The sequence below is a fragment of the Mustela putorius genome, unplaced genomic scaffold, assembly GCF_011764305.1.
Source record: "Mustela putorius furo isolate JIRA1106 unplaced genomic scaffold, ASM1176430v1.1 tig00003942_pilon_pilon_pilon, whole genome shotgun sequence".
NCBI lineage: Eukaryota > Metazoa > Chordata > Mammalia > Carnivora > Mustelidae > Mustela > Mustela putorius.
The window spans coordinates 13,201,571-13,228,232 of NW_025422087.1; the positions used below are offsets into that span (position 1 = coordinate 13,201,571).

General features: G+C 53.8%; 1 protein-coding gene and 1 pseudogene across 1 annotated transcript; one reads left to right on the top strand and one right to left on the bottom strand.

Moving 5' to 3' along the window:
- Positions 1-683: 683 nt before the first annotated feature.
- On the bottom strand, positions 684-26,662 carry LOC123389029 (annotated as a pseudogene).
- LOC123389028 (NEDD4-like E3 ubiquitin-protein ligase WWP1) lies at positions 14,148-16,591 on the top strand. Its single transcript, XM_045069623.1, is given in 3 exon segments — positions 14,148-15,860; positions 15,862-15,969; positions 15,972-16,591. Coding segments are annotated over 3 exon segments (2,283 nt in total). The 5' UTR covers positions 14,148-14,162; the 3' UTR covers positions 16,449-16,591.

Below are 26,662 nucleotides of genomic sequence, written 5' to 3' on the forward strand. Positions count from 1 at the left end.
GACATCAGGCTCTAGGTGGGGTGGAAGGGCCAAGCTGGGAGAGAAGTGAGTGTATTTATTTGAAATCCTTTCTCCCGCCATCAAGCCAGGATTAGGTTTCAACCTTTTTCCACCATGAGAGATGCACATACCACATCCTGAACTCTAAAACTGTAAGTTCCAAGGTGGAGGGAAGAAAGGGGCCGCAGGGGGTATGAGCTTGGCAACTGGCTTCTTATCACAACACTTCTTCATCATGCATTAATGTATACTGAGATGTTGGGCCTCCAGCTGGTTCTTGCTCTTCCTGATTAAAATTGTATCTTTCTCAAGAAATTCATTCTTCACAAAATTACCTAATGACAGCCACCATGAATCCCTACGGAATTTGTTACAAGGAGTCTTTGGCAGTATAAAAAGTAGATTGTGATTTGTTCCTGGCTGGGCTTATCGAGCGCCAAAGGCCTTGCCTCAACACATCTGTGAGGTGCACTGCAGCCTGGACAGGGCTGTGGTCCCCAAGCCAGAGGCAGCCAGACCAAAGGTGGCTGTGTGGCTCCCTCGCCCCAACCATGCCTGCCTGTCTCAAGGTCGCCCAGCTCGGGAGGAAAGGAGAGTCTACAGCCTCCCATACCCAGCCTCCCTTCCACTTTCAAATGCCGTGTGCCCCCCTTTCTTGGCTCCTGTCCCCTGAGAAGCCTAGACTAGATGCTGAGCGTACCCTGTCCTATCCTCTTCCGGCACCGACAATTCTTCTGCATCAGACCCAGCAGCACCGTGCAGTGGGGTTCGCGGACGCCCCCTCCTGGCTGTCATCCACTTAGGCCAGATGGATTCTGAACTGGGGATTGGTCCAGTAAGTGGCTGGAGGTCTCCAGGAGGTCGCCGGGCATGGTTTCCCCCTTGGGGAGGCGGGAAAGAACACAAGGGAAGAGCCTTGGTCGCCCCAGAGAGGGCGCGGCTGGCAGTCAGTGGGCCTGGGCAAGTTTTGCTCCCAGCGTGGCGAGCACGCCCTCCTTCCCTTCCCCCCTCCCCTCCCACACACTGGCAGACGCACCCCGCGGCATCCGGAAACTTTGCACAGCGCCGTCTGACTGGGAATACTCGAGGTCTGATGGGCCAGGGCTGCCCTGGAATGCTCACGAGTGACCCCCAAGTCTTCCAGTTCTAAGCTCCTGGCCCGTGAAGATGAGCCCCTCTCAGGGAGGAATATCTCGGGGTGTGAGGGGAGTCACATCTCAGGAGGCCTCTGCTCACAGGCTCTGGAGACAACGGGTCTGGTGGGCGTCTGTCCCCTCCAGCCGTGGGGGCTGACCCTCTGCCCCTCAGCCAGATGGCTGGAGCATTGAGATACCATCTCTCCCTGGTAAGTCACTGAATATGCATGAGAGGTAATTAAAAAGAACACAAGCCACACCACCTATGGGTACTCTAAAAGATGGCTTCCCTTCAAAGAGAACTTTTTAAAACTCTTTCAAAACAGCGACTACACATTCCGAGGCACAGAGAGGTCCGGCGGGTCAAGGGAGGGCACACAGTCGGGCGGCAGTGCATAAATGAAGAAGAGGGGCCTCAGCGGTTTTGAAATACTGATGTGGCCCAGGGGAGGACAGCCTGTGGGGGTGGTCCTCACATGCCCTAAATGAGGGTCCAACTCGATGAGATAACAAGGCATGCACAGGAGACCAAGAGCCACGGACTTAACCAGAACGTTTCCTACTCAATCCCTCCTCTCCATCAGAACCTCCACGTCCAGACTGTCTGGGGCACAAGCGCGGACTGCAAGGTCAAGTCACTGCAGCTTCCCAGGTAGACGTACAGAACATCATTACGAAAGGGCCAGGAACCGTCGGTCCCTTCCAGACAGCTAGGTGACTAGGTGACTATGCCCATGGGGTGGAGACGGTGATTGGGGGCGGATACCTCTGGGGCGCCCCCGATGGTTCCGCGCTGCCAAAGCAATCCGGGCCCATCTCTTACCCGTTTTCTAAGTGCTCTCTAATGGCGGACGTATTTTAACTTCTTCCAAATGCAACCTCATTGCAATCCCTACATTTTTTTTTGTTTACTCCTTAACAGAACTGGAGGAAGAGAATGAGCTACAAAAATAATGCCCTACACTTACAGAACACCACGGGTTTACATTGAGCCTTGCCTGGTGGGTGTTAACCCTTCGTTGTGCGGACCAAGCAACAAGGCGCCGCAGAGGAAAAGGAGCCTCCCAGGGCCCTGCAGCTGGTGAGCCAAGCTGCCGCCAGGCGCGGAGCTCTGGGCTGGATGGTGGGTGGTGGGTGGGGAGTGAAGAAGAGACACACGGTAGTCCGGACCCAGCCTGCACGGACATGGGATTTTATTAGGACTCGGAGTGCAGCCCTGCAATGATCAGCGTCAGAGCCCGGAGCGGGAGGCTGGGTGGACTGCGGGGCTGGGGGGCTGGGGGCTGGGGGGGGACAGAGGGGGGCTAGGGGGGCAGAGGGGCTGGGGGGGGCAGAGGGAGCAGGCTTTGCTTTCCTTTATTTCTCCTGGGGGGAGGTGGGTCGTTTTTTCTGCATCTTCTTCCTGCTGCCTCGGCTGTCTCAGCCCAGAGAAGCGTATGTCGGATGCGTCAGTGATGTCCAGGGAACCGGGGAGGGCTCCCCACCCACAGTGAGACGAAAGCCCCCCAGTTAGGGCAGAGGCAGGGGTTGCCCAGATATCCTCCCGGGGTGGAGCTCCAGTGGCTCCCATAGGAGGAAGGAGTGGCCATCACGCACCCCCAGGCTCAGGCCGCTCTACCCCACCCTCCGGGTTCAGCTAGGGCACACAGACTTAGCATGGCATGATCTACTGGAGCAACACAGGGTCCACGCATCTTAGGGGGATGCGTGACAAGCAGGGACCGGGAGAAGAGTGAGAAAGGAGCACGGTGAGCACGAGGCATCCTTGGGGGGCAGGGGCAGGTGGGGGAAGTGTGGAAGCTACAGAACCCCGTTGGCTGAGCTCCAGCCTCAGCTGGGGGCTGCAGAACCATTGTCCACCCTGCCGCCCTGGCCTCCAAGCCCAGGGAGAAGCTGGGCCCCTGCGGGGCACCAGGAGCCAGTGAACAGGACGAGGCATTGCGCAGCCCAGGGGGGACAGGCCAAAAGGATCTGGGGCCCCGCAGCCCTCCGTCCAGCTCACCTGGGAAGTTGGTGTGGCCCCCAGGGGTGGAGCCCCACCTCAGCGGCCATAAACAGGACCAGGTCCCATTTGTGTAGCTCCTCGCTACTCAGGGAGGCTGGGGGAGAGAAGTTGCAGATCTCCAGCCGGGAGAACTGCTCCAGGAAATCCAGAAATGACATCCTGGGGGCAGAAGGATCAGAAGGCTCTGGGTTCACGGGCAGGTTCCAGGACAGAGCAAGGGACCAGCTCTGACCCTGTCATGTCTACGGGGCCACTGTCCAAGTCCCTGGCTACCGTTGTCATCTCTGTTTCATTAGAGAGCGCCCTTCGCATGTCTAACAACCAGGCAGAGGGACAGAACAGTAAATGGGCCCTGCCACCGGGCCAGGCACCTCGGAATCTGCAGAGACTTCAGTCCTCCAATTTAAGTCTGCCCAGCAGAGATGTCCCTAAACCATGTTCAAGGGACGTCCCTGTCATCTGTCCTAGCCCATCCACAAAGGAAGTCACCCTGTCATGTGGCTAAGCCCAACTTGCTGAGATGGGATTGGTGCTCTGCCTCATGAGGGGGCGGGGCAGCAGGACAGGGACACATGCAGTCCCTGAGGTCGGGCAGCCTAAGGGTGACGGGGGAGAAGAAGGACGCCCCCAGCAGGAGCCACATGGGCTTCCTGAAACCCTGGGTGCCTGGGGAGTGAAGCCGCTGGGAAGGACATCTTCCTGCAGATGGTGCTCACCAGAACTCGCCATCCTCCGCTTTCTTATCCAGCTCCGCCTTCTGCCTGGGGTCTATGTCATTCCACTCTGGGGCACTGGAGGAAATCGTAAAATTAAAATCTTTAAAAAGAGAAGCCAAGGTGGTCATTTGTGAAAGGTTCGCTGCAGCACACAGTTTCCTGAAGCTAGATGGCCCCCGGAGGGTGGAGACGGTCATGAGCCAGACCCTAGCAGGCCGGCAGTGGTGGGGGAGGGGGACACACATCCCGGGAGGGATGCGGACCAAAGACATGGACCGCAGTCATGCAGCTGGGACATTGCCTTAATTTCACTGCCAGGCAACCTTCATTTCTAGCTGAAACTGCCACACGCCGTGACAGGGCTGCAGGTCCAAGAGAAGAGGGTTGAGGCTGCCTGTCAGGCGTGCATCTGGTCCATGGGCTGGTTGTCATTCTGGCTCATCCCTCAGGTGAGGACCCTGGGGGAGTCGGACACTCTCTGGGCATAGGTGCACCATCCGTTTCCCGAGCCGCCAGTGACAGCCATCAGGCCCAGTCGGGCAGCAATTTTCCTGAAGTCGTGTCACCTGTGAGGCCTCCTGTTATGGCCTTTCCGTGGCGATGGCCATATGTGTCATAGACGTATATTCAAATGACGTCTCCAGCCTCCTGCCTGACCTTTACCAAGCTCGGTCTCCTGAAATAAGTGTGCAGCGTCTAGGAACCGAATGGTATAAAAATGTCCCTTCCCTGGATGCCTTCAACAAACCACAAACCCTGCCCTCCCCCAGGAAAGTCCAGCCACACAGGACCACAGGGGTCATGCAGGAGGGAACCCAGGAAGCCTTCAGCTCAGGGAAACTTTCACCCATCAGCCCCAAATCTCAGAATGTTCTTGTTGTAAACAAAGATTAGACAAGTTAGAGAATTCTGGATCTGAATCAAATCTCCCAATTGGGTTTTGAGCCTAAGACAAATTTAGATTGTTTAAGTTACCTGGACATTGGGCTGACTTAGAGCTGTGGCTCAGAGACCCAGTGTCCTCCTGCCCCACCGGCTGCTACAAAAATGGTCCCAGCTGTGTCTCCAGCTGCTGGAGTTCAGCTCTCACCCCCCGACACCACCCCTTTTGCACCTGCCCCAGCCTCTCAGAGACTGGGCGCGTGGGAGGGGGTGTTGTCAGGGAAGGAGATGGGGTCACAGAAGCCTCTGGGCAGCTTGCTAAAGAGCTGTCGGCTGAAATGGCCAAAAGACAGAGCGTTGATTTCGTTCAGCGCGGGCGCCCTTCCCAGGCAGTTGGCGGTAAGTAGGTTTTGGGTTTTGCTCCAATGCGGGTAGCGGAATCAGCGTCTGTTGCCCTCGGGACCTACCTCTCTCTGTGGCACCCACCTGAAGGGAAGTGTGCGGTGATGGGCCATGTCCTGCCATTTTGGCAGGCAAGGGCGGGCAGCAGCACAGGGCGGCTCCCGAGCACTTAGGGACCCCCCATTTCCCAGGTGCTTCCTCAGTGGCACGAGGCCTGGGTGTGAGGGGAGCCTGCCTGCCCCCCCCATGACCTTGTCAGGAAAGGGCGAGCAGCCCTCCCAGATGCCCGCCGCTGCCTGCCACCAGCTGGCCCCGAGGGCCGGATCCGGCTTCCTCCACTGGGCACTGGGGGCGTGGCTTTTGTCTGAGAGACGTCTGAGAGATGGTCTGCAGTGGGAGGTGCGGGATCTCATGGGTCCGGCCTCCCCTGGCAATCACCACTGTGTGGCAGGTGGGAAACAGGAAAACATTCTGGAGACAGAGCTGCCAAGCCTGCAAAGGCCAAGCAGAGACCCAGAGGCCAGACTCCAGCTGCCTGCGGCGTGCTTTGCTCAGCAGGAGCCCAGCAGTTCTCCTTCCTGACCCGGCTGCTGGGCTCCCAAAATGCGGCCGTGCTCACGGGGCCCCAGGTCTCATGAGCGCTGTGTTTCGTGAGCCACCTTTCCACAGCACAGGGTGAGGATGGGGACCAAGAACCTACTCGTCACTCCAAGCCCCTGTCCACTCCACTTCGCCCCACGGGTTCCGGAGTCTGATTAGCTTCTCGGGACGACCCTGGATATCCACCTGCAAGGTCCACATGCGGAAGCACCTGAGCCTCTGGGCTCCCCTGCCTGGCGCCCCCAAGTCTGCAACCGCCCACCACGCCCTCGTGACCACCTCCTTCCCTGACCCCTCGCATCTGCCCCACACCCCTGCGCCTGCCCCCCAGTGCATCCCCGCGTCCACCCCCTGCCCCAGGCCGCCACACCTTCCCCACACCCCCGCGTATGTCCCATGCCCACCGCCCCCGCACCCCACGTCCACCCCCAGCCCCAGGCCCCAGCACCGGCCTCACGCCCGCAAGTCTGCCCCCGTCGCTGCGTCCTCCCCACAGCCTGCGACCCCATGTCCACCACCACCCTCCGTCTGCTCCCTGAGGACTTACACTTTCCAAATGTCCCCAAAGAGCCACACCCTTGTTTTAACGCATGTTTTCCAGATGTGGCCAACTGCTGTTTTCCACAATTTGGTTTGTTTTCCACAAACCATCTGTCTGGCTCACAAACAAGTTCGTGTCGGCTTTCACATGCACTCAAATTTTGTAATTGACTAAGACTCACTGAGCTCTTAACCCACCAGATGAAATGACAATAAGCACACAGAGCACGGTGGCCAGCATTCCAGGAGCACCCTCTGGAGGAAGCACACATGGGGCCAAGCACTGCAAAAACACACCATCACCGCCCTGAAGCCCTGTGGGCTGCCCCAGGAGCTGGGTGCCGTGGCTACCTCTCTGGGACAGCTCAAGAATCCTAGATGCAGAGGGAGCAGGTCACTGAGGTCAGGACGTGGTGGAGGGGGCATGGGCACCCAGACAGCGTGTCTGCAAACACACCTGGAAGCTCACACTTACTGCCTTCCCTGCTAGAGCCCCTGTGTTCACATTCCACGCACACACACTCAGACAAAGGATGTCAGGTGTTGGGTGTCCCACTCCCCTCCGTGTCCTCCGTCATGCCCTCGCCCACGCTTACACATGTGTGTTCAGTCTCTGCTTGGGAAATGACTTTACAGAAGAGCGTGTTGGTGAATTACAACACTCGTGCGGGGTTTTCATACACAACAAAAACTGAGATCCCGTCTCATTTCCCTTTTTGCTTGGCCGTCGGGAAGCCCAGAGCAAAGCTCATTTTTCGAGGGCAGCCCTGTCTCTCACCTGCATTGTCTGGTGGATTTCAGTTTCGTGTTTTGATTGTGTCTGCATACGTCACTGTAAGTGACTGCAAACGCTTTTTCCAAGTGGGCAGAATATAGTAAATAAACGTCGTGAAAACTACAGTGCATGCTTTCTGCTTGCACGGCTCCTTCTCCATTGGGCCTCATCCTGGGGCAGCCGACATCACTGCCTTTATCCCCTTTGGGGTCCTATGGGTTTCCACCTGTGCACACGCACCTCTTAACCCACATAGAAAATCTAACGGACAATCTCTACAACCTCCTCCAAAACCGCCCTCCCACCCCAAGCCTGTCTCATCTGCATGTCGCTGGAGCCCAGGGAGCTGAGGCACAGACGGACAGCGGGATCCATCTCCAAGGGGGAGAGTCCAAAGGGCCCATGAGCAAGAGGGACCCATGCACGGGTGGCGTCCTGGAAACCAGGGAGGGACCTCAGCAGATGGGAGGCTCTTTGTGGTGACCTGGACGCATGCAGTATCACAACCTGCTACCCTCCCCTCTCTTCCAGCTTTTACCTCTTGGACCCCAGTGATGGAGTAGGCATGACTCTTCACCAGTTTCTGGCAGGTGGTGGCCTCCGCTCCTGCTTCAGCTGCACTGGAGACCTGGTTGGGGATGAAGTCCACAGAGGCTGGCCCTGACCCTGACCCTGACTCTGACCTCGTTGGGGCTGGCCGCTGGGGGACACTGGGGTGAAGGTGCAATGGTGACCTCAGTGACCTCTGAACAAGACTGCAGCTCCAGGTAGGCGCTATGTGGCTCGGGGGCCGGAGCATAACTTACAGGATTTAAATGCCACCAGACGCCAGGTCGTCACCTCAGGTCCCCGAATGATCCCCTGCCACTTGAAGAAGTCCAGTTATCCAGGATGGCCGCTCTGGGCCAGACTACTTCTCCTGTGTCTCCCCCTTCCTCATCCACAGGCCCCCCTCTAGGCCCCACATCGTCTCCCCACCAGGCAAACCCTGGAACTGAGATTTGGCAGAGATGTACTGTTTGCGTGCCCAAGGCTACCAGGTCAGGGACAGAGAGGGGCAGGAACAACACACCAGCTCCAGTGTCCATGCCGCCCCAGGGCCCAGACCACCAGCCCCCCCACCCAGGCAGCACATGCACCCTGGCTCCAGATCCGCTCCCCTTCTTCTCAGGGATCTCCAACTCCATCGGGTACCCCCACATACACCCACCATGTATCTGTTTCCTAAAGATTCATGATCACTGAGCAGGGAAGGGGCAGCAAAGGTGGGATGCTGGATCCAGGGGTCAGGTCTCTGTTCTTGGGCCATTCCCCGGCACTGCAGACTGCGACTCCCACGATGTACCCACTTGCTACCCACTAATAAGGTCTGGGACCCCTCCGTCCCCAGACTTGCCCACAGTTCAGCCCCAGATGCTGCTGTGGCCCCTTCCCTGCCATGCAGTGGGGAGCAGGGAGACTCACGTCAATGGAGCAGGCCAGCAGGGACCCCGTGCAGAGGACCTTCCGGATGATCTGAAACAGGCGGGCTGGGGGCTTCTTCAGGTTATAAAACTCAGAAATGCCTCCAGTGAGATCCTCAAACCCCTCCACCGTGGACCCTCCAGTGAGAGCCTCATAGGAACCATTGAGCCTGCATGGAAAGAAAGAAAATGTGTGTCATTTGCAGAAGAGGGGCCCACGTGGGCTGGTGCTAGGATGCAGAGTGGGCTGGAAGATAAGAGAGGGCCCTTTGCCAGTTTTGCTTTGGGCTGACAGGGGCGCTCTGGCTACCTCCCACCAAGCCACCCCCTCCATCTCCAAGTCCTGTAGGAAGCCAAATGCAGCCTTCCCAGCATGGACCCTGGCTTCCTGGGTTCCTGGGGGTTGGAACCCTGGGCAGCCATGGGTAGAGAGTGCCCCGGGGGCTCACTCCGGGAAGAAGGCTGGAAAGGTATGGGGTTGCAGGACAGGGTAGGCGACACGCATCAGGAGAACCCACAAAGAAGGCTTCCTGCATGGAACTCCAGCAGAAAGGGGGCAGTGAGAGCTGGTCGGGGGCCTCAGCACCGAAGTGCATCTGTTTTCGTTCCTCGTCATGGTTGTTTGAAAAACTCACCTTAACCTAGGAACTGACTTTGGGATTTGAAGGAGGAGAATGGGGAGGCCCCAAGAACCTGTAGGGCTGACTCCCCACACCTTGATCCACACCTCATGGGGGCAGGGCTGAGCCGAGAGCTACTGGCCCCAGTGTCCAGGTGCTGGGGGGACTCGGCCAGGCACCCCGGGTTCAGGGTGGGGCAGGTGCCATCCTCGGGGACACAGGGGTCTCCCGGCCCTGTACCGCTTACTCACTTGGCGTAGGCCTTTTCTCCAGCAGTGCTCCCCAGAACTCAGTGCCCATCTCTGAGTGCAGGAAGAGCAGCTCCCCATGCTTGGTGGGCAGCCTGTCATCCACGACCACTTCCACCCACTCGCCGTACTGCCAGAACTGGGGGGCAAGGGACATGGGGCGGAGGCCCCTCAGACATCACCCCATGTGGAGGGCCGAGCTCCAAGCCCCCCCAAGAGCAGGATCTGAGTCTTCCATCCACACCCACTGGAGAGGCCAGAGAACACAGGACACGTGGCATCCAGCGTGTGAGTGATAAGCAAAGGCGCCCGCGTGGGGGGATCTCTGGTTTGGGGATGTGAGAGGGACCCAAGCCCATGGGAAGGATTCCCAAATGACACGGTCAGAGCAGCGCGGGGGGCTGACACATGGAGTACCTTCCTCTTCCTTACAGTTTTCTTAACAACGTTTTCTTTTCTCTGACTTGCTCTATGCTAAGAACACAGTGTATAACCCGCTTGAGCTATGAAACATGCTTGACTCCACTGTTTATACCCTTGGGAAGACTTCAGGTCAGCAGCTGGCCACCAGGGGTGAAGATTTGAGGGAGTCCAAAGAGACGCCAGATTTCTGGCTGTATCCCGACGCCCACGTAGCTGCAGGGTCACCATGGGCCCCAAGCACAGTACCTGAAAATGGAAGATCCCTGAGTAGTTCTGCTGGAAATCCCGGCCCCCGGGGACCACGTGGCGAAGCAGCCTTTCATTCAGGGTTAGGGAGGCAAGGGCGGCCAGCAGCCAGCAGTCACCTGCACCCAGTCACAGGGACACACCGGTCAGGCCTGCCGCATGTCCCTGCCCAGTCTGACATTTAGGGCCCTGCTCCGTCCAGCCCATGTCACCTCGCCCCCTTCCAGGTCAGATGCCCCATCATCCTCCCGTGTCTGAAGGTCACGGGTGGCTCCTGCTGCATCACTCAAAGTCCCGTCCTCAGGACGGGATGTTCTCTGCCCACCGCTACATCACAGGACCCTGACCATTCCACCCCTAAGCACCAATGGCTGGGGTGGAGAACGCAAAGAAAGAAGACAGTGCGGATCCCACTCATGTCTCCAGCTTTCATCCCTTTGCTCCCACCAAGAACCTGCCCTCCAGGCAAACTATGATGCCCTGTCCTTTCCCCTTGGGCAGTGGCTGCTTTGTTCCCTCCCCCAACAAGACCTCAGGGCCCGGCCACCTGCCCCTTCTCACCAGCCATGAGTAACTCTGTCTCTTTGTGTTACCTTAAGACCGGACAGTACCTAAGCTCTGTGCACTGGGTCACAGCACCCACCCCAGCAGCCGCTACTGAGTAGCACTTTGGCAGCCTCCCAGGGTGACCTCCCGGGGCCCTCCAGCCAGCAAGGATGTGGACTCCTGGTCTGGCACCCCCAGCAGGAGGCTGACACATAGGGGGGCCCGGCTTGACGAATGGGTAGTGTCCGAATGACTTCGATAGGTTTGTCTGGAACAAATGCCCAGTGGCCCCTGTGTGTTTGCTCCTGAGTCTCCCGGTCTGTGGCAATGGGGAGCCCAAGAGGACATGCACTAGGCATGACAGCTCCCATGTCCGCCAACATCTGCAGCAGGAGAGATGGCGAGTGACAGTTCCCAGCACAGGCCCCGGAGGGATCTGACAGAGTGACCACTCTGCAGCCCCTCTGACATCCATCCCGCAGGACACACGCATCCTCGCAGCCCCTCTGACATCCACCCCGCAGGACACACGCATCCTCGCAGCCCCTCTGATGTTCTGGAGCCTGGCTGAGCTGTCTCCATCCATCCACTCAGAAACTCCTCACGCATTACAATTCAAGGCACGGAAACTCCGCGTCCCTCAGTTGCTGACATCATACAGGGCTGCCCAGCTGGAGGAGCTTAATTTTCTTTTCATCTGCCTCACTCAGGACACTGCACAGGTCCTCCTGGCACTCGGGCAAGCGCGGGGCTCCAAGGGGGGGTGTTTGGATTCCTGCCAGAACTGTCAGGCGTGAGTGGACTGTTGGTTCAGGAACACATCCAAATCAGCACATGCCCCTTCAAAGTCCTCTTGGGGGGATGGACTTCTATTCTGCTGCTCAGAACATTTCAGGAACTTGTTTGGGGACCTGCCTTGAAGCCTGTGGCACAATCGTTGGGTTCTTCTCCATAGGGACATGGCTTTGACCTTGGACCATAGTTTTAATTGCCAGAAGCAGCCAAGAGGCATTTGGATACAAGAGGCTTTTGGTGGCGAGTAAGGTGGGTGGAAAACCTGGGAAATACGTTGATGGACGAGTCCCTCCTCGCCAGCCACCTTCCAGTCAGATCTGGCTGTGGGTTAGAGTTTGGACTAACTGTAGAGCTAGAATGGGGGAGTCCTGGGTCACTGACCTCTGGGAAAGTCAGGGAACTACCTAAGCTTTGTTCTTCCTATGTTTTATTTGGGTAATACAAGCAATGGGTTTAATAGTTATTAAAACAATAAAGAGATTTTTTAAAATTACGCTTAAATAATGACCCCCTAGAACCTTCCACTCCCTCCACCCTAAGGCCTCAGGACTTCCAGTAAATAGCAAACAGACCCGAGCCCTAACAATGAGGGTCTCTGGTTTTAAGTCCACCAAGAGACAGTCATCCTGAGTTAGGCTTTGTTACAACAGAAAGTGCTAAATCAGAAATTCCCTTTAGGTCTGAACACCTAGTGTTATTATAAATCATAGGTAGCAAGAACTCAGGGTCCAGCTTATTGGGCACTTCCTAATTGCCAAGGGGAGAAGTAGGGCTGCCCCTGGGCCACTGGCTGAAGGACAGGTGAGGGAAGCAGGGACAGAGATGAGGTCAAGTGCTGGGATCTCTGCAGTAGCCCCTTTATGAGGCTGATCAGTGACAGGAGCAGGAATAACAGTTAAGCCACTACTTGGTTGAAGATGAAGCCCAAGTGGAGGGCATTCATGGGGGCTGTGAGGGTGGCACAGAGCCTGGAGGCAGAAAGGAGGGGAGACGGCAGCCTCAGGGACGTCTGCATCCACTGATGGCAAGGAGATCCAGGCAGGTTGGTCCCTCCCCAGAGTGGTGGTGGCTGCAGGGTGGGGCCTGGGAGCCCCCTAGGGAGAACAGGCCTGACCCTGCACAGTTGTACCCCCCTAGGGCCACCCAGGACCCCAAGGACAACTTTGGCATAAGTACCAGCCAGCCCTGGAGGCTGTGATTTATAAAAAGAAACGCAGGCTGGGTCTTAGATCTGCTTCTGGGCTCAGAGCTCCAGAGAGGCTAGGCAGTCCTCTTCTGCACAGTTCTTTTGTTATGTTAACGAGGTGGCTTAGGAAAGCCCCTAGGTGACCCAAATGGTTGCCAGGAGAACCAACCCCAGTGAGTGGGTTGGACCTTTAAGAGCCATCCCATCCCCTGACCCTGGGACCCCTCAGCAGTGGTGATTCCTAATTCCATCAGGCCTCTGTTATGAAGCCTTCAGAAATACCCAGAGGCCGGGGCTCACAGTGCTCCTTGGCGCACACGTGCAGGTTTGGGCAATCAGCGTCCCTTCCCCAGACCTCATCCCATGCCTCTCCTCCATCTGGCTGTGCCTGAGCTGGATCTCTGGGAGGAATCCGTGCTCTGGGGAGTGAGATGTTTCCCAGCGACGGGTCGTGAGGCCCTCCATCTGCAGCTGATGGGTCAGAAGCACAGGGGGCTGCGGGGGAGGACAATGGGAACAGGAGCCTGCGGTCTGAGATCTGTGGGGATCTCTGGCCTTCCTCATGTCTGAGCCCATCTTGGGGAGGCTGGAGACGGGCCGGCCTTTAAGAAGTAAGAAACCGGGCACAGCGCGCGGTGCGGGGCTGGCAGGGAGGCGCGCGCTGGCGGCGCGGCGCCATCTATGGGAGCACGCGGCGCGCTGCTGAGGAGGGAGGTGTGGGGTCTGCAGCGGGTGGCGCGTGGCCGGGGTGGGGTTGGGGGGAGGGTCGGGTGTCGCCGAGCGTGGCAAGCGGGTTCCAAGTGGCTGCAGGCTGCCTGGGCTGGGTGGCTGCCACCGCCGCCGCCGCCGCCGCCGCCGCCGCGCCTGCTGCGAGATGGCGATCTTGGACGCGGAAGGGGGAGGGCGCGCGGCGCTGGAACCGGTGCCGCTGCTGTGGCCGCGGGACAGCCGGGAGCCGACAGCTTTGCGCCGGGTTTGTCTCCTCGCTAGACTATGAGCTCCTTGAAAGAAGGAATCGTGTCTTACTCATCTTTATATCCCCAGTGTCTAGCACAGTTCCTGGTACATGTATAAGCTGAATATTGGGACATGGCCACTGCTTCACCACGGTCTGATACTAGTAATAACCACAGTGGAAGGTTACAGTTACAGGTAACTGTTTCTAGTGCCAAACTAAAAAGAAAAAAAGAACTGGTTTGGAACAGCAGTATATACAGAAGTAATTGTAGATGGAGAAATTAAGAAAACAGCCACCCAGTAGTTCTTCTAATCCAAAATGGGATGAACAGCTGCTAACCGTAAATGTGACCCCACAGTCTACTTTGGAATTTCGAGTTTGGAGTCATTATACTTTAAAAGCCGATGCTTTATTAGGAAGAGCAACAATAGATCTGAAACAAGCTCTGTTAATACACAATAGAAAAATTGGAAAGCGTGAAAGAACAATTAAAACTTTCTTTGGAAAACAAGAATGGTATAGTGCAAACTGGTGAGTTAACAGTTGTGCTCGATGGACTGGTGATTGAGCAAGAAAATCTAACAAACTGCAGCACATCTCCAACCATAGAAATACAGCAAAATGGTGATCAGCCTTAGTGAAAATGGAGACCCTTCAACAAGACCAACTTCCAGGTTGGCTGTTGAAGGTACTAATGGGACAGATAATCATGCACCCACAAGCAGTCTAGTTCAAAACTCATGCTGTTCATATGTAGTTAATGGAGACAGCACACCTTCATCTCCGTCTCAGGTTGCTGCCAGACCCAAAACCACACCAGCTCCAAAACCACTCACATCTGAGCCTGCCAATGACACTGTTAATGGAGAATCATCCTCATCTGCACCAACCGATAATGCTTCCACCACGGGTACTGCAATAGTATCTGAAGAAAATGCCTTGTCTTCAAATTGCACTAATACTACTGTTGAAGATCCTCCAGTTCAAGAAATACTGACTTCCTCAGAAATCAATGAATGTATTCTTTCTAACAGTGCAGCATTTGGATCTGAAACGAGAAGTACTTTAGATCTTGCTGCCTCTAATTCTGGAAATAATTCTGCCTTTGAGGCAGCCAAATTAAGACAGCCAGATGGGTGTGTGGAACCTGTACGGCAGCAGTCTGGAAGTACCAACACAGAAACGTTGCCATCAGGGTGGGAACAGAGAAAAGATCCTCATGGTAGAACTTACTACGTGGATCATAATACTCGAACGACTACGTGGGAGAGGCCACAGCCTTTACCTCCAGGTTGGGAAAGAAGAGTTGATGATCGTGGCAGAGTTTATTATGTGGATCATAACACCAGAACAACAACCTGGCAGTGGCCTACCATGGAGTCTGTTCGAAACTTTGAGCAGTGGCAGTCTCAGCGGAACCAATTGCAAGGAGCTATGCAACAGTTCAACCAGAGATACCTCTATTCGGCTTCAATGTTAGCTGCAGAAAATGACCCATATGGGCCTTTGCCACCAGGCTGCGAAAAAAGAGTGGATTCAACCGACAGGGTTTACTTTGTGAATCATAACACAAAAACAACCCAGTGGGAAGATCCCAGAACTCAAGGCTTACAGAATGAAGAACCCCTGCCAGAAGGCTGGGAAATTAGGTATACTCGGGAAGGTGTTAGGTACTTTGTTGATCATAATACAAGAACAACAACATTCAAAGATCCTCGCAATGGGAAATCATCTGTAACTAAAGGTGGTCCACAGATTGCTTATGAACGCAGCTTTAGATGGAAACTTGCTCACTTCCGTTATTTGTGCCAGTCTAATGCACTACCCAGTCATGTAAAGATCAATGTATCCAGGCAGACACTATTTGAAGATTCCTTCCAACAGATTATGGCATTAAAACCCTATGACTTGAGAAGGCGATTATATGTAATATTTAGAGGAGAAGAAGGACTTGATTATGGTGGTCTAGCAAGAGAATTGTTTTTCTTGCTTTCCCATGAAGTTTTGAACCCCATGTATTGCTTATTTGAGTATGCTGGCAAGAACAACTATTGTCTTCAGATAAATCCAGCATCAACCATTAACCCAGACCATCTTTCATACTTCTGTTTTATTGGTCGCTTTATTGCTATGGCACTTTTTCATGGGAAGTTTATTGATACTGGTTTCTCTTTACCACTCTACAAGCGTATGCTAAGTAAAAAACTGACTATTAAGGATTTGGAATCTATTGATACTGAATTTTACAACTCCCTTATCCGGATAAGAGATAACAACATTGAAGAATGTGGCTTAGAAATGTACTTTTCTGTTGACATGGGAAATTTGGGGAAAGGTTACTTCGCATGACCTGAAGTTAGGAGGTTCCAATATCCTGGTGACTGAGGAGAACAAAGATGAATATATCGGTTTAATGACAGAGTGGCGTTTTTTTCTCGAGGAGTGCAGGAACAGACCAAAGCTTTCCTTGATGGTTTCAATGAAGTCGTCCCTCTTCAATGGCTGCAGTACTTTGATGAGAAAGAATTAGAGGTTATGGTGTGTGGCATGCAGGAGGTTGACTTGGCAGATTGGCAGAGAAATACTGTGTATCGACATTATACAAGAAACAGCAAGCAAATCATTTGGTTTTGGCAGTTTGTGAAGGAGACAGACCATGAAGTAAGGATGCGACTATTACAGTTTGTCACTGGAACCTGCCGTTTACCTCTAGGAGGATTTGCTGAGCTCATGGGAAGTAATGGGCCTCAAAAATTTTGCATTGAAAAAGTTGGCAAAGACACCTGGTTACCAAGAAGCCACACATGTTTTAATCGCTTGGATCTACCACCATCTAAGACTTATGAACAACTAAAGGAAAAACTTCTTTTTGCGATAGAAGAGACAGAGGGATTTGGACAAGAATGAATGTGGCTTCTTGTCTTGGAGGAGCTCTTGCATTTCAATACCCCAGCCAAGAAAAATTGCACAGATAGTGTATATATAAGCTGTTCATTCTGCACAGTGAATTTTCTGAACCTCTCCAAGTATAAATATTTTTCGTTCTTCCACAGAAATATGCAAAACAGTTCATCCTTTTCTACTTTATTTATTGTACCCTTGACGTGACTGACCAGGAAAAAGATCATCCTTAAATTTTGAAACAAGCAAGAGACTTTATTAAAAATAAGTATATATCTATATAAGCATATAAGATGGTGGCTCTAGTTTTATAGAGCTCCATTATATTAAACACGACAGCCGTTCATTCAAGAAATAATCTGGATTTGCTTTACCTTGTTTCTAGTATCCAGAGGAAAAAGTACAAATTGCTTCATGATCTTTTCTCCCTTATACAACACCTTTTGAGGGTGTTTAGTTGCATGGCTGTTCAGGAAGGTATTAAGGGCTTAGGCCAAATCTTACGTTGAGTATGTTAAAAAAAAAAAATGCTGCTGGCTTTTCTGAAGGACAGGCATTTGAACCTGTCAGCTCATTTTAAATAAATACAATAGTTGAAAATTTTCCCTCTTTGCTACATCACTAATACAGTCAAAGTAATGAATGAAACCATAATGTATATGTAAGTCATACACCACATCTGATGCCATTTAGTTTATTCTAGAAATTGGAAAGAATTCATTAAGCAGCAAAGAGGTTTGTTTACATGTTACTTTGGGATGCTAGGTATTTGTGGAGTTAAAAAGAGTCAGGTACTTAAGTACTTTTGTTTTTAAATCTGTGATGTTCTTTAAATTTAACTCATAATAAATTGATGCAGTTTGATACTTAGTAACATATAATAAGGTAATGGAACATTTTTGCTTTTGTGTTCAGAGTTTTGGTCTTATAAAACCAGATGGACTGAAGAGTTGTATAAGCATTTGAACATGCAAATGAAAACTATTTTCTATTAGTGTTCATATATCCTCATTCCTCTTAAATTCATGAAAATTTTATGATCTGAATTATATAGGCATATTAAAGACTCTTTTGGTCCCCACCCCCCTTTTTACATAGATCATTATTTTTGTCCTAATAACTTTTTAATTTTTCATTATCAAGGGCATTTGCTGAACTACAAAGATGTATAACAAATTAAAATCTGATGCGAATGATATCAATGCTATTTTAGCAAACTGGGCTTCCTTATTAACAAAAATTGCAATTTCCATTTGTATCATTTCAATATGCAGTGTAAATTTCAGGAAGTTAAAAATTTTTTCATAACCACAACTGACATCTTACAATGTTATCTGTAACATATTTATCTGCTAAGTACATATGGAAAATACTAGTATACAATTTAATTTCCCTAAACAGTTTTTGTTTTGCCAAAATTTTATTTTTCTACATACTAGATCGTGTTCTGCACTTCTATTCAAAGTTCATAGTAAAGACGAAATAAAGGCAGTGATCCACTAAAAAAAAAAAAAAAGAAAAAAGAAAAAAAAGTAAGAAACCATCCAAAAAGGTGAACCAATGAGAAACACTGATCCAAAAGAAAGGGGAACCTTTCAGAGACAGTTTGCGGTCAGCAAGAGACAGGCTTCAGGCAGGGAACTGTCCAGGGGAGCAAGCAACTCTGTGCCACCACACGTCCAGCCCTGACATGGATGCTGACCTGCTCATATGGGCTTGTTTGTCAAAATCCAGCTTCGGTGTGCCCTGGGGTTCACAGGCCAGCGTGATTCGGCTCTGACGCCTGCATCAAGCCATCTCAGGGTGACCACCAGGCCTCCTCCAGGCCCTCGGAGCCCCATAACTATACCACTCTTCCTTCCCTCTAAACCGTGACACCGCCAGGCCTCATCCCTGCCTGCACCCCTGCAGAGGCAAAGCTGGACACTTCTGACCTGGGAGACAGCAGCTGAACTGGGTTCTCAGGGCACCACGCTACAGTCCTGGCCTCCTCTGTGGCCAGCCTCCATCCCACGGATGCCCCTCAGCCCTCTGCCCAGGTTCCTCCCAGGGAACAATGCACCTAGCCCTACCCCATCGCAGAGACCTGAGCTTTCCTCGCATCTATGGAGGCCGTGCTGATGGGGTGAGCTGTGGGTCCCCCAAGGAGACGGAGCAAGGAGAGGCTGGGACCAGCACGGTGCCCCTCCTCAGCCCCAGTCCTGCGGACCCAGGGGGCTTCTGTTTGGCCCATGTTTCCCAAAACACATCCACTAAGCTCCTGGTATGGAGCCAAAGCCACGCTCTCCTCTGGCAGAGGCCGAGCCCCACAATAAGAGGGCATAGGCCCCATTCTCTACACAGCTGTTGGGAGCAATCGAATCTTCAGCATCGCAGATTTCCCAGGCTTCATGCACCTAAAATCAAGTCTCCAAAGAAAGCCAGGCCTTGGGCGCTGGCCAAACCCTACCTCTGATGGTTGCTAAGGGGCTCCCGCCTCTGGGAGGATGGCCTGGCTGAGCAGGAGGGAGCCAGACACCCACCAGGACCACTGCTGCCACGCAATGACCAGCACCCCCATGCAACAGGACAGCATTTGCCACGACACTTGTCGTTGACAGCGGAAGACACAGAGCTCTGTGGCCGCCTCAGCTGAGGGGACAAGGAGCAGTTCAGACACACAGGGCAGCAGGCATCCAAGTTTCCCTGAGACACATGCTAATTAGGTTAAACACTGAGCTCAAAGTAAAAAGGCAGAACAAGGAGGGCCAGGATGCTGTGCCCTGCCCCCCCCAGCACCCCCCAGCCGCCCCCCCCCCGTGAGCCCCACAGAAATGGCTCAAACGGCACAAGGGCTTGGGACACAGAGGCCGTGGCTCTGGGCAGCGGGAGCATGACCGTGTGGGGTGCCCGGAACATTCCCACAGTTCTGCACTCATGCTCTGCGAGCTCGGCCAAGGGGGTATCTGCCAGCAACGCTCATTAAGGCCAGAACGTGGGAAGCATTTGAAATAAAATGCCTGTGAATTTCGGATTCATAAAGGCTTCCAGCAGGTGGAAGAGAACGCGTTTTCTCGGCTGGCATGAGGAGGAAAAGGGAGGGCACCTTGTGAGAGGACAGGGTTTTCAGGCCCACGTGGACACTGGACTTCTGTTTGCTCTGTTGATCTTCACGGGTAGGATTGTTCTGCGGTGCCTGCGTCTCTGGGCCCGGTCCTGCCACCATCCTGGGCTCCCTAAAGGGAGCTCAGCTGGGAAGATGGGGTTCTCATTTTCTCACTCATTTTAGAGCATCTGCTGGGCCAGCCCACAGTTGTGCAGATGTGGCTGCTCCATCCGGTGAATGGTGTCCACGTACAGGGCACAATTGTCAAGCATCGCCCGGCGCGGCTGTCCACTGCGCCCCTACAATTCTGGCCCATTGCTCCTGCGCGGAAGGGGGTTCCGTGGCCTGGAGAGATCGCCCCGGGGAGCCACGGTTCTAGCATCGCAGACCCACGCAAGGAGCACCGTCTCAGAAACACAGACACACACATAATATCGCAGACAGGATGCGAGGTCCTATTACTCATGTCACACACAGCCAGCCTTGCCCCAGATGGAGAGTCCCCAGTAACTCACCCAGACTCCCCTGACAGATGTCTGTTCGCGTGGTTCCATCCACAATGAACTGGGGGCTGGGACACAATTCCTGAAAGCAAGGGGGACAAAACACGGGTCACAAGACACCCCGCACTGGTCGCAGCTGGGGTCGGGGAGCTCCACCGTCAGAGCAGAGCCTGGAGGAGGCCAAGTCACCTACTGTGAGTCCCTCACCTTACTGCTGATGACTCTGCAGGCCAGTGAAGGGTGGAAGCCGTAGGGGGGTGCGGGGCTGGGGTGCAAGATGGGGGTGCAGGGCAGAGGTGCAGGGTAGGGGTGCAGGCAGGGGTCCAGGGCAGCAGCCGCAGCAGCCACAGCCTGCCTCCCCACGTCCACCTGCATCGGTGTGACTGTGCATGCCGTGCCAAGCACTGGTGTGAGCGGCAGCCAGAGAAGGGCAGAGGCTGGCACTGATGTGCTCGAACATGACCTCCCTCTCAGACCACACCCCGTTTGCACAGAGAGCATTAGATCAACGTTCCCCACGCAGACTACATGCTGTGTGCACTCATTAACTCCCCGATGACGTGCCCATGGCCCCAGGCGCTGACGCTGATGCTGAGGTGTCCGGGCAGGGAGGGCGGTTCATGCAGCTGACCCGCCCTCCCTGCGCTCAGGACCCTCAGGGTGGAAACGGCCTGGGGCACCGCTGGGGCCCCCGCCAAGCACTTTCTTCCCTGTTTACCCAGCACGATTGCGGGGTGCCCACCCTGCACACATAGCCTCACGGGGCAGGCATGAGGGTGACGGGGGGAGTGAAGAAGAGCACAGGCCTCACACTTGAAGTGCGTCCATCCTGTGTGGGAAACCCGGACTGACCTCCATGGAGAAGTCAGAGACAAGCCCAGTGCATAACAAGGGGTGCGGGCTTGTGCGCAAAGGGGGAGCGTGAAATGCCTGGGAGGGGCGCGTCTGGGAGGCTCTCCGGGCAGGAGAGGATGCCTGCCCGTCGGTTAGGTTAGACAGTCTAGGAGCAGGACAGGGGTGTCCAGCTAACCCCAGGCAGACGGTCACGGGCAGTCGTGGGTCTTCAAGGAGCAAAGAGGCCCCTGTGACTGACCGCAAGTGCATCAGAACGCCAGGGAAGCAGGTGGCGGGGCCAGCACCAGGAACTGGGATCCCGTCCTGTGCTGGGGACCGTGGGTCCTGCAGTGACAGCCCCACACCCTACGCAGCGCCACCAGCTCGCGTCTAAGTGGGCGGGAACAGTGCCTTCCTGCTGGCTTTTTTTTTCTTCCAAGTAGTAAGAAAAATTCATTCACTTGTGTTTTGTTGAAAAAGTAATATATGCACATAAGTTGAAAAAAAAGTCTAAGTAAATAATGCCCATAAAACCGAAATCGCTTGCATTCAGAGTGCTCGCCGCTCACGTTTCCTTTGTAATATTTCAGAAACTGTCTGTTCTCATAAAAGCATTGACATGTACATCCGTTTTTATCACAAATGTATTGTACCTCCTTTCCCAGCCCAGAGCGAGCCTTAGAATTTCATCCTAATTTCTGCTAGCTCTTCAGCTCTTCAGCCAGCCCTCCGCGGGCCGACCCTCCGTTCTATTCCTTTGATTCCTGCTTCTGCGGTCTCCAGGGCAATTTAGACCAAGACCCGGCGTCACCCAAGCTAGGTGTTCTCAAAGCTCCAAATTCAGAAGGTGGAGAGATTTGGGAAATTAATAATTAAAAAGGGAGAGGTAGAGCCCCTGAGTGGCTCCATCCGTGAAGCGTCTGCCTTCGGCTCAGATCATGATCCCAGGGTTGTGGGATGGAGCCCCACATAGGGCCCCCTGCTCAGTGGGGAGCCTACTTCTCCCTCTGCCTGCTGCTCCCCCAACTCGTGCACACCCTCTTTCTATCTCTGTCAAATCAATAAATAACATCCTTTTCTAAAAAGAGAGGGACCAAAAAATCACATTAAATTTCATTTGGCACAGGACCGTGCAGCTTCGTCGGGAAGGAAGGGAAGAGAACACACTGAACGGGGTCTCGCAGACTCTCGCTCCTTAAAAACCCTCTTAAAATAGTGTTCTCTCCTATCACCCGTTCATCCTTCAGTCTCCTGAAATCTGGTTTCTACCTTCGACCAGAACCACAGAGGGGAACTGTTGCCCCGGGTGCTGACTGCCCCCTCCCTCCTCGCCCCTGCTGGAGTTCTCCTCCCTTGGCTTCTGCATTCCTGCTTGCCCTCGTCAGTACCCTCACCTCTCTAAATACTCCTCCTCCGTCATCCTCTCCTTCCTCTGCTGGGCTCGCCCTTCAGAGTCAGGGAGCCCTCCACCAGGGTCCTCAGTGCTCTGAATGATTGCACGTCCTACGGCAATGCCACATGCCGGGCACTCCCTCCTGGGACATCACCCAAACCCCAGCCACGGAGTATGACGATCCCCCTGATGGCTCCCCTGAGCCACACAGATCAGCCACCCACGTCACTGACATAGGTCACGTGCTGCCAACCTCAGCGACTCAGAGCTAACGGGTCCATGAGCTCGGCTACAATCTTGCATCTAGTGCGGGAGACAAACTGGTTCATGAGGCCGGCAGCAATTTCGCGGGTTATAGGCAGAATGGCACAGAGTGATTTATAGACAGAGGGGATGTTCCTGTCCTCACATCATTTGTTAGCATAATTCAAAACACCTCTGCCCAGAAATACCAACCAACAAGTGCAGGGTCTCACAAGTCTTGTACATCCTCTAGAGCCCACAGAAAGCCCTCCCAGTCACCACGTCCTGCCTGCGGGACCCACACTTGGGTGGGGGAAACAGGGGAAAGTGGCAAGCAGGGCATTTTGGGAGAGGGGTGTCTCCCATGCCCCATCCTTCCTTCTTCATAAGCAGCTCGTGTCTTCTCTGTAATCATGTTTACTGACATGTGGGTAAGGAACTCAGACACAGACACAGAACACAGACACAAATTACTCAGGCTTGTGCCAGCACCTGACACAGGGCATGGGGGAGCCCCAGGCACTGTGTTGAGTCCGAGGCAGGAAGTGACAGGGACAGCACATTCTCACACAGATCAGCCACCCACGTCACTGACAGAGACACTCCTAGTACTGAGCTCTGTTACATGCCAGGCGCCATGCGAAACCCCGCAAGGTAGATAATGCTATTTCTCGCTTTACAGGTGAGGGAACGGAGTCCTAGGGAGCTCGGGAAATCACGTGGCGTCACAGGCCCAGTGAACAGCACGGAAGGGACCAGAACCCGATCCAGCTGACGCCCGAGTCTGCGCTCTCAGCCAACTGTCCTACTGTCTCCCTCCGACCACAGAGAGCACCTCCGAGGCTCTGCGCCCACGTGCACATACGACCTGCGCATAAATAAGGCTGAACCGAAAGTCCCCAGCTCATCAGACCAGAGCAGCGGCTGGAAGGAGGGCGGCCGCCCCCGAAAAAGGCTGGTCCCCTCATCCGAACCCTTATCTCCCGACGGTCATACCCGCCACGTCTCCCTTAACCTAGGCTGGCTGCTTCCTGGGTCCGTTTGGTGTGCTTGACCCACCTTGCTCCCCTCTCTGCATTTCTCCCTAAGATCAACGCACTCATCAAATGACAGAAATACACAGAGAAAAGTCTCGTCCACTGGGCCGTGCCTGGGCCCATGCACACCGGGCAGCCCTCAAACCACAGGCCCGGGCTGGCCGTGTACATGGCGAAATGGGGAAGCCAAGAATGGAGACGGCTCTGCGGTGAGCTCCGCTGGTCTCACACACCGCCGTGGAGTCTGCGACAGTGCCGCTGTTCTTGCCCAGTGCCACTGAGAACATCACCGTTGAGTCATGAGATCCCAAGCTTGACCCTGAGGTCTTCAATCTGGGCCAACCTGTCTTCCACCATTAGAAGAAGAGCCCAAGCAGACCTTCCATTTAGCAGCTTAAAAAATAGGAGGAAAAAAAAATGGGTGCACCTGAGTGGCTCAGTTGGTGAAGTGTCTGCCTTGGGCTCAGGTCCTGATCCCAGAGTCCTGGGATCAAGTCCCACTCAGGCTCCCTGCTCAACGGGGAACCTGCTTCTCCTTCTGTCTGCTGCTCCCCCACTTGTGCTTCCTCTCTCCCTCTTCCTTTCTCAAATAATTTTTTTAATCTTTTAGAAAAGTAGAGCAAAAATAGGCAAAAACACCTGGAAGGGGCAGGATGCCAAAATTTATGATTTCAGAAAACATCTAAGTAGCAAACTTCATTCTATCATCAAGAGAGCAAAAGCATCCACACATACATATTCAGCAGATCCCATCTGCTTTCCCCTCGGGACAGGTCAAAGTTAACACCTTTGTGAGAAGCAGGGCCATAGGAGCACTGGTGTGAAGTCCCCTGAGACCAACAAAGTCAGGTGTCACTCTCAAATGCAGCCAGGGACACAAAAAAGCCAATGACCCCATTTAAACATGAGCAAATGATTCGAACAGACAATACTCCAAAGAAGACATCCAAATCACCAACAGACCCACGAAAAGATGCTCAACATTGCTAATCAGCAGGGGCTCAATGGGGCTCTTGGGTGGTTCAGTCATTAAACGTCTGACTTCGGCTCAGGTCCTGGGATTGAGTCCCACATCAGGCTCTCTGCCCAACAGGGAGTGTCTGCTTCTCCTTCTCTCCTTGCTTGTGTTCCTTCTCTCACTGTGTCAAATTAATAAATAAAAATCTTTTTTTTTAAAGATTTTTTTAAACTTTCTTTAAAAAGAAACCAATAAAATGCATTTTGTTTCTTTTTTTAAAGATTTTATTTATTTGACAGACAGAGATCACAAGTAGGCACAGAGGCAAAGAGAGAGGGAGAAGCAGGCTCCCTGCTGAGCAGAGAGCCTGATGCAGGGCTCAATCCCGGGACCCTGAGACCATGACCTAAGCCAAAGGCAGACGCTTAATCGACTGAGGCACCCAGGTGTCCCTGCATTTTGTTTCTTTAAAAAAACACATCAAATATAGAATCACCAAATGATCCAGTGACTCCACTTCTGCAGACACCCGGAAGAATCGAAAGCATGGTCTCAAAGAGATAATTGAATAGCGTCTTCGTAAAACCGTGATCCGTAAGAGCCAACGGGTGGAAGCAACCCACAGGCCCCTGGATTCATGAATGGATGTAAACGCTCTGGAGGTGGTGATGGACAGCTGCAGCAGCGGAAATGCTCTTGGCACACACTTAACATGGTTAGATGGTCTTTAGTTAAGTGCGTTCTACCGCAATTAGAATAAGGAAAGGAAGGAAGGAGAGGAGAGACAGAGTGGGGAGGGAAAGCGCAATGGAGCAAGTGATCTCCTTAGGGCAAGCGGAGTGTCCTCATCCCTGTCTCTCCCGCCCCAGGCTCCTTGGGGTGCTTCAGGTCCACTAGGTTGCAGCCTCCTGACACCCCAGGATCCCATGGCTCGTGGTTGTCCCCGTGGAGCACTTCCATCTTTCTTCCCAGGGTGTCCACGCCTCACCCATGTGCCTGTCTCCCCACCATCTCCATCAGAGTCAAGACCAGAGCTCACTCCTGACATCTCCCTGACCACCGCCCCCGCCGACCAGTGCAGGCAGCCCCCACACACAAAACACACCTGCCCGTTGAACTACCTCTTGAAGCAAGAATCTGAAACTGATTCTCAGTCTGGATTTTGCCCACACCCCAGATTAACCACACAGGTTTCAGGGGGATGGGAAGGTGGGCCATGGTGGCTGCAGGGCGGAGGGTGGAGGGGTCCTTCTAGCCATGGGAACTGTGTGCAGACCGGGTGGGGAACATAGCAAAGGGGCAGAGGTAGCTGGAGCTGGCCCGTGGTCCTGACCACATCTGAAGAGCCCTTCTGTCCTCATGCTCCCTCTTCCACCACTGCCAAGAAGACAGGTCCCACAGCTCAGTTTTCACATCATGGTTGAGGAGACAAAAGGGGCCTGGCCAGGAGCTCCAAAGCCTAGTCCCTTGTGGCTCGTTCTGTGGACCAGACACAGGACAGAGCCCTTGATTCACTTGGGCTCACACCCACCCTGCAGAGGGGCTCTGATCCCGCAGCTCAGACCACGTGAAAAGGGTCATGGAGCAGGAGGCCATGGGCTGAGGTTTGGGAAGGACAGTTCTCCATCCCCTGCCCTTGGGCACCATTTCACAGAGGAGAAACGAGAGCCTCATAGAGGTCACCTGTGCAAGGAAGGCCCAGCTGGGGTTCAAATCTAAGTTGTCTGCTTCCAAAGTCCAGGAATGCTCTTCCCTCCGTCCCTTGCTCCGCCAAAAAGACTTTAAAGGAGGGCGAGGGTAGGGGGCGGGGGAGCTATTCTAAAATACGGACCTGGAAGAATGATTTCTCCCTCAAAGAATGACTTCTCCCTCAGCTATTTGCCTGAAGAAGCGACAGCCCTCTGTCCCAGGAGCAGGCCTGGCTACTCACCGTGGGCCGTTTCCAGACAACACCTTGGGTTTGCGGGGAGTGTGGCCCCAGATCCTTGTAGCCCAAGGCAGATGGGCACGCAGGGAACTCTGGATCCTTAAAGAGGACTCCTGAGTCCAAGCACTGTCGCCTCAGGCTCTCAAAGTCCTGGCCCAAGTACTTCATGGCTTTCTGGTGGGAGCCAAGACCTTCGGCGGCCGCCCGCCGCCGGGCTACTCTGGCCACCGGGGCTGACAT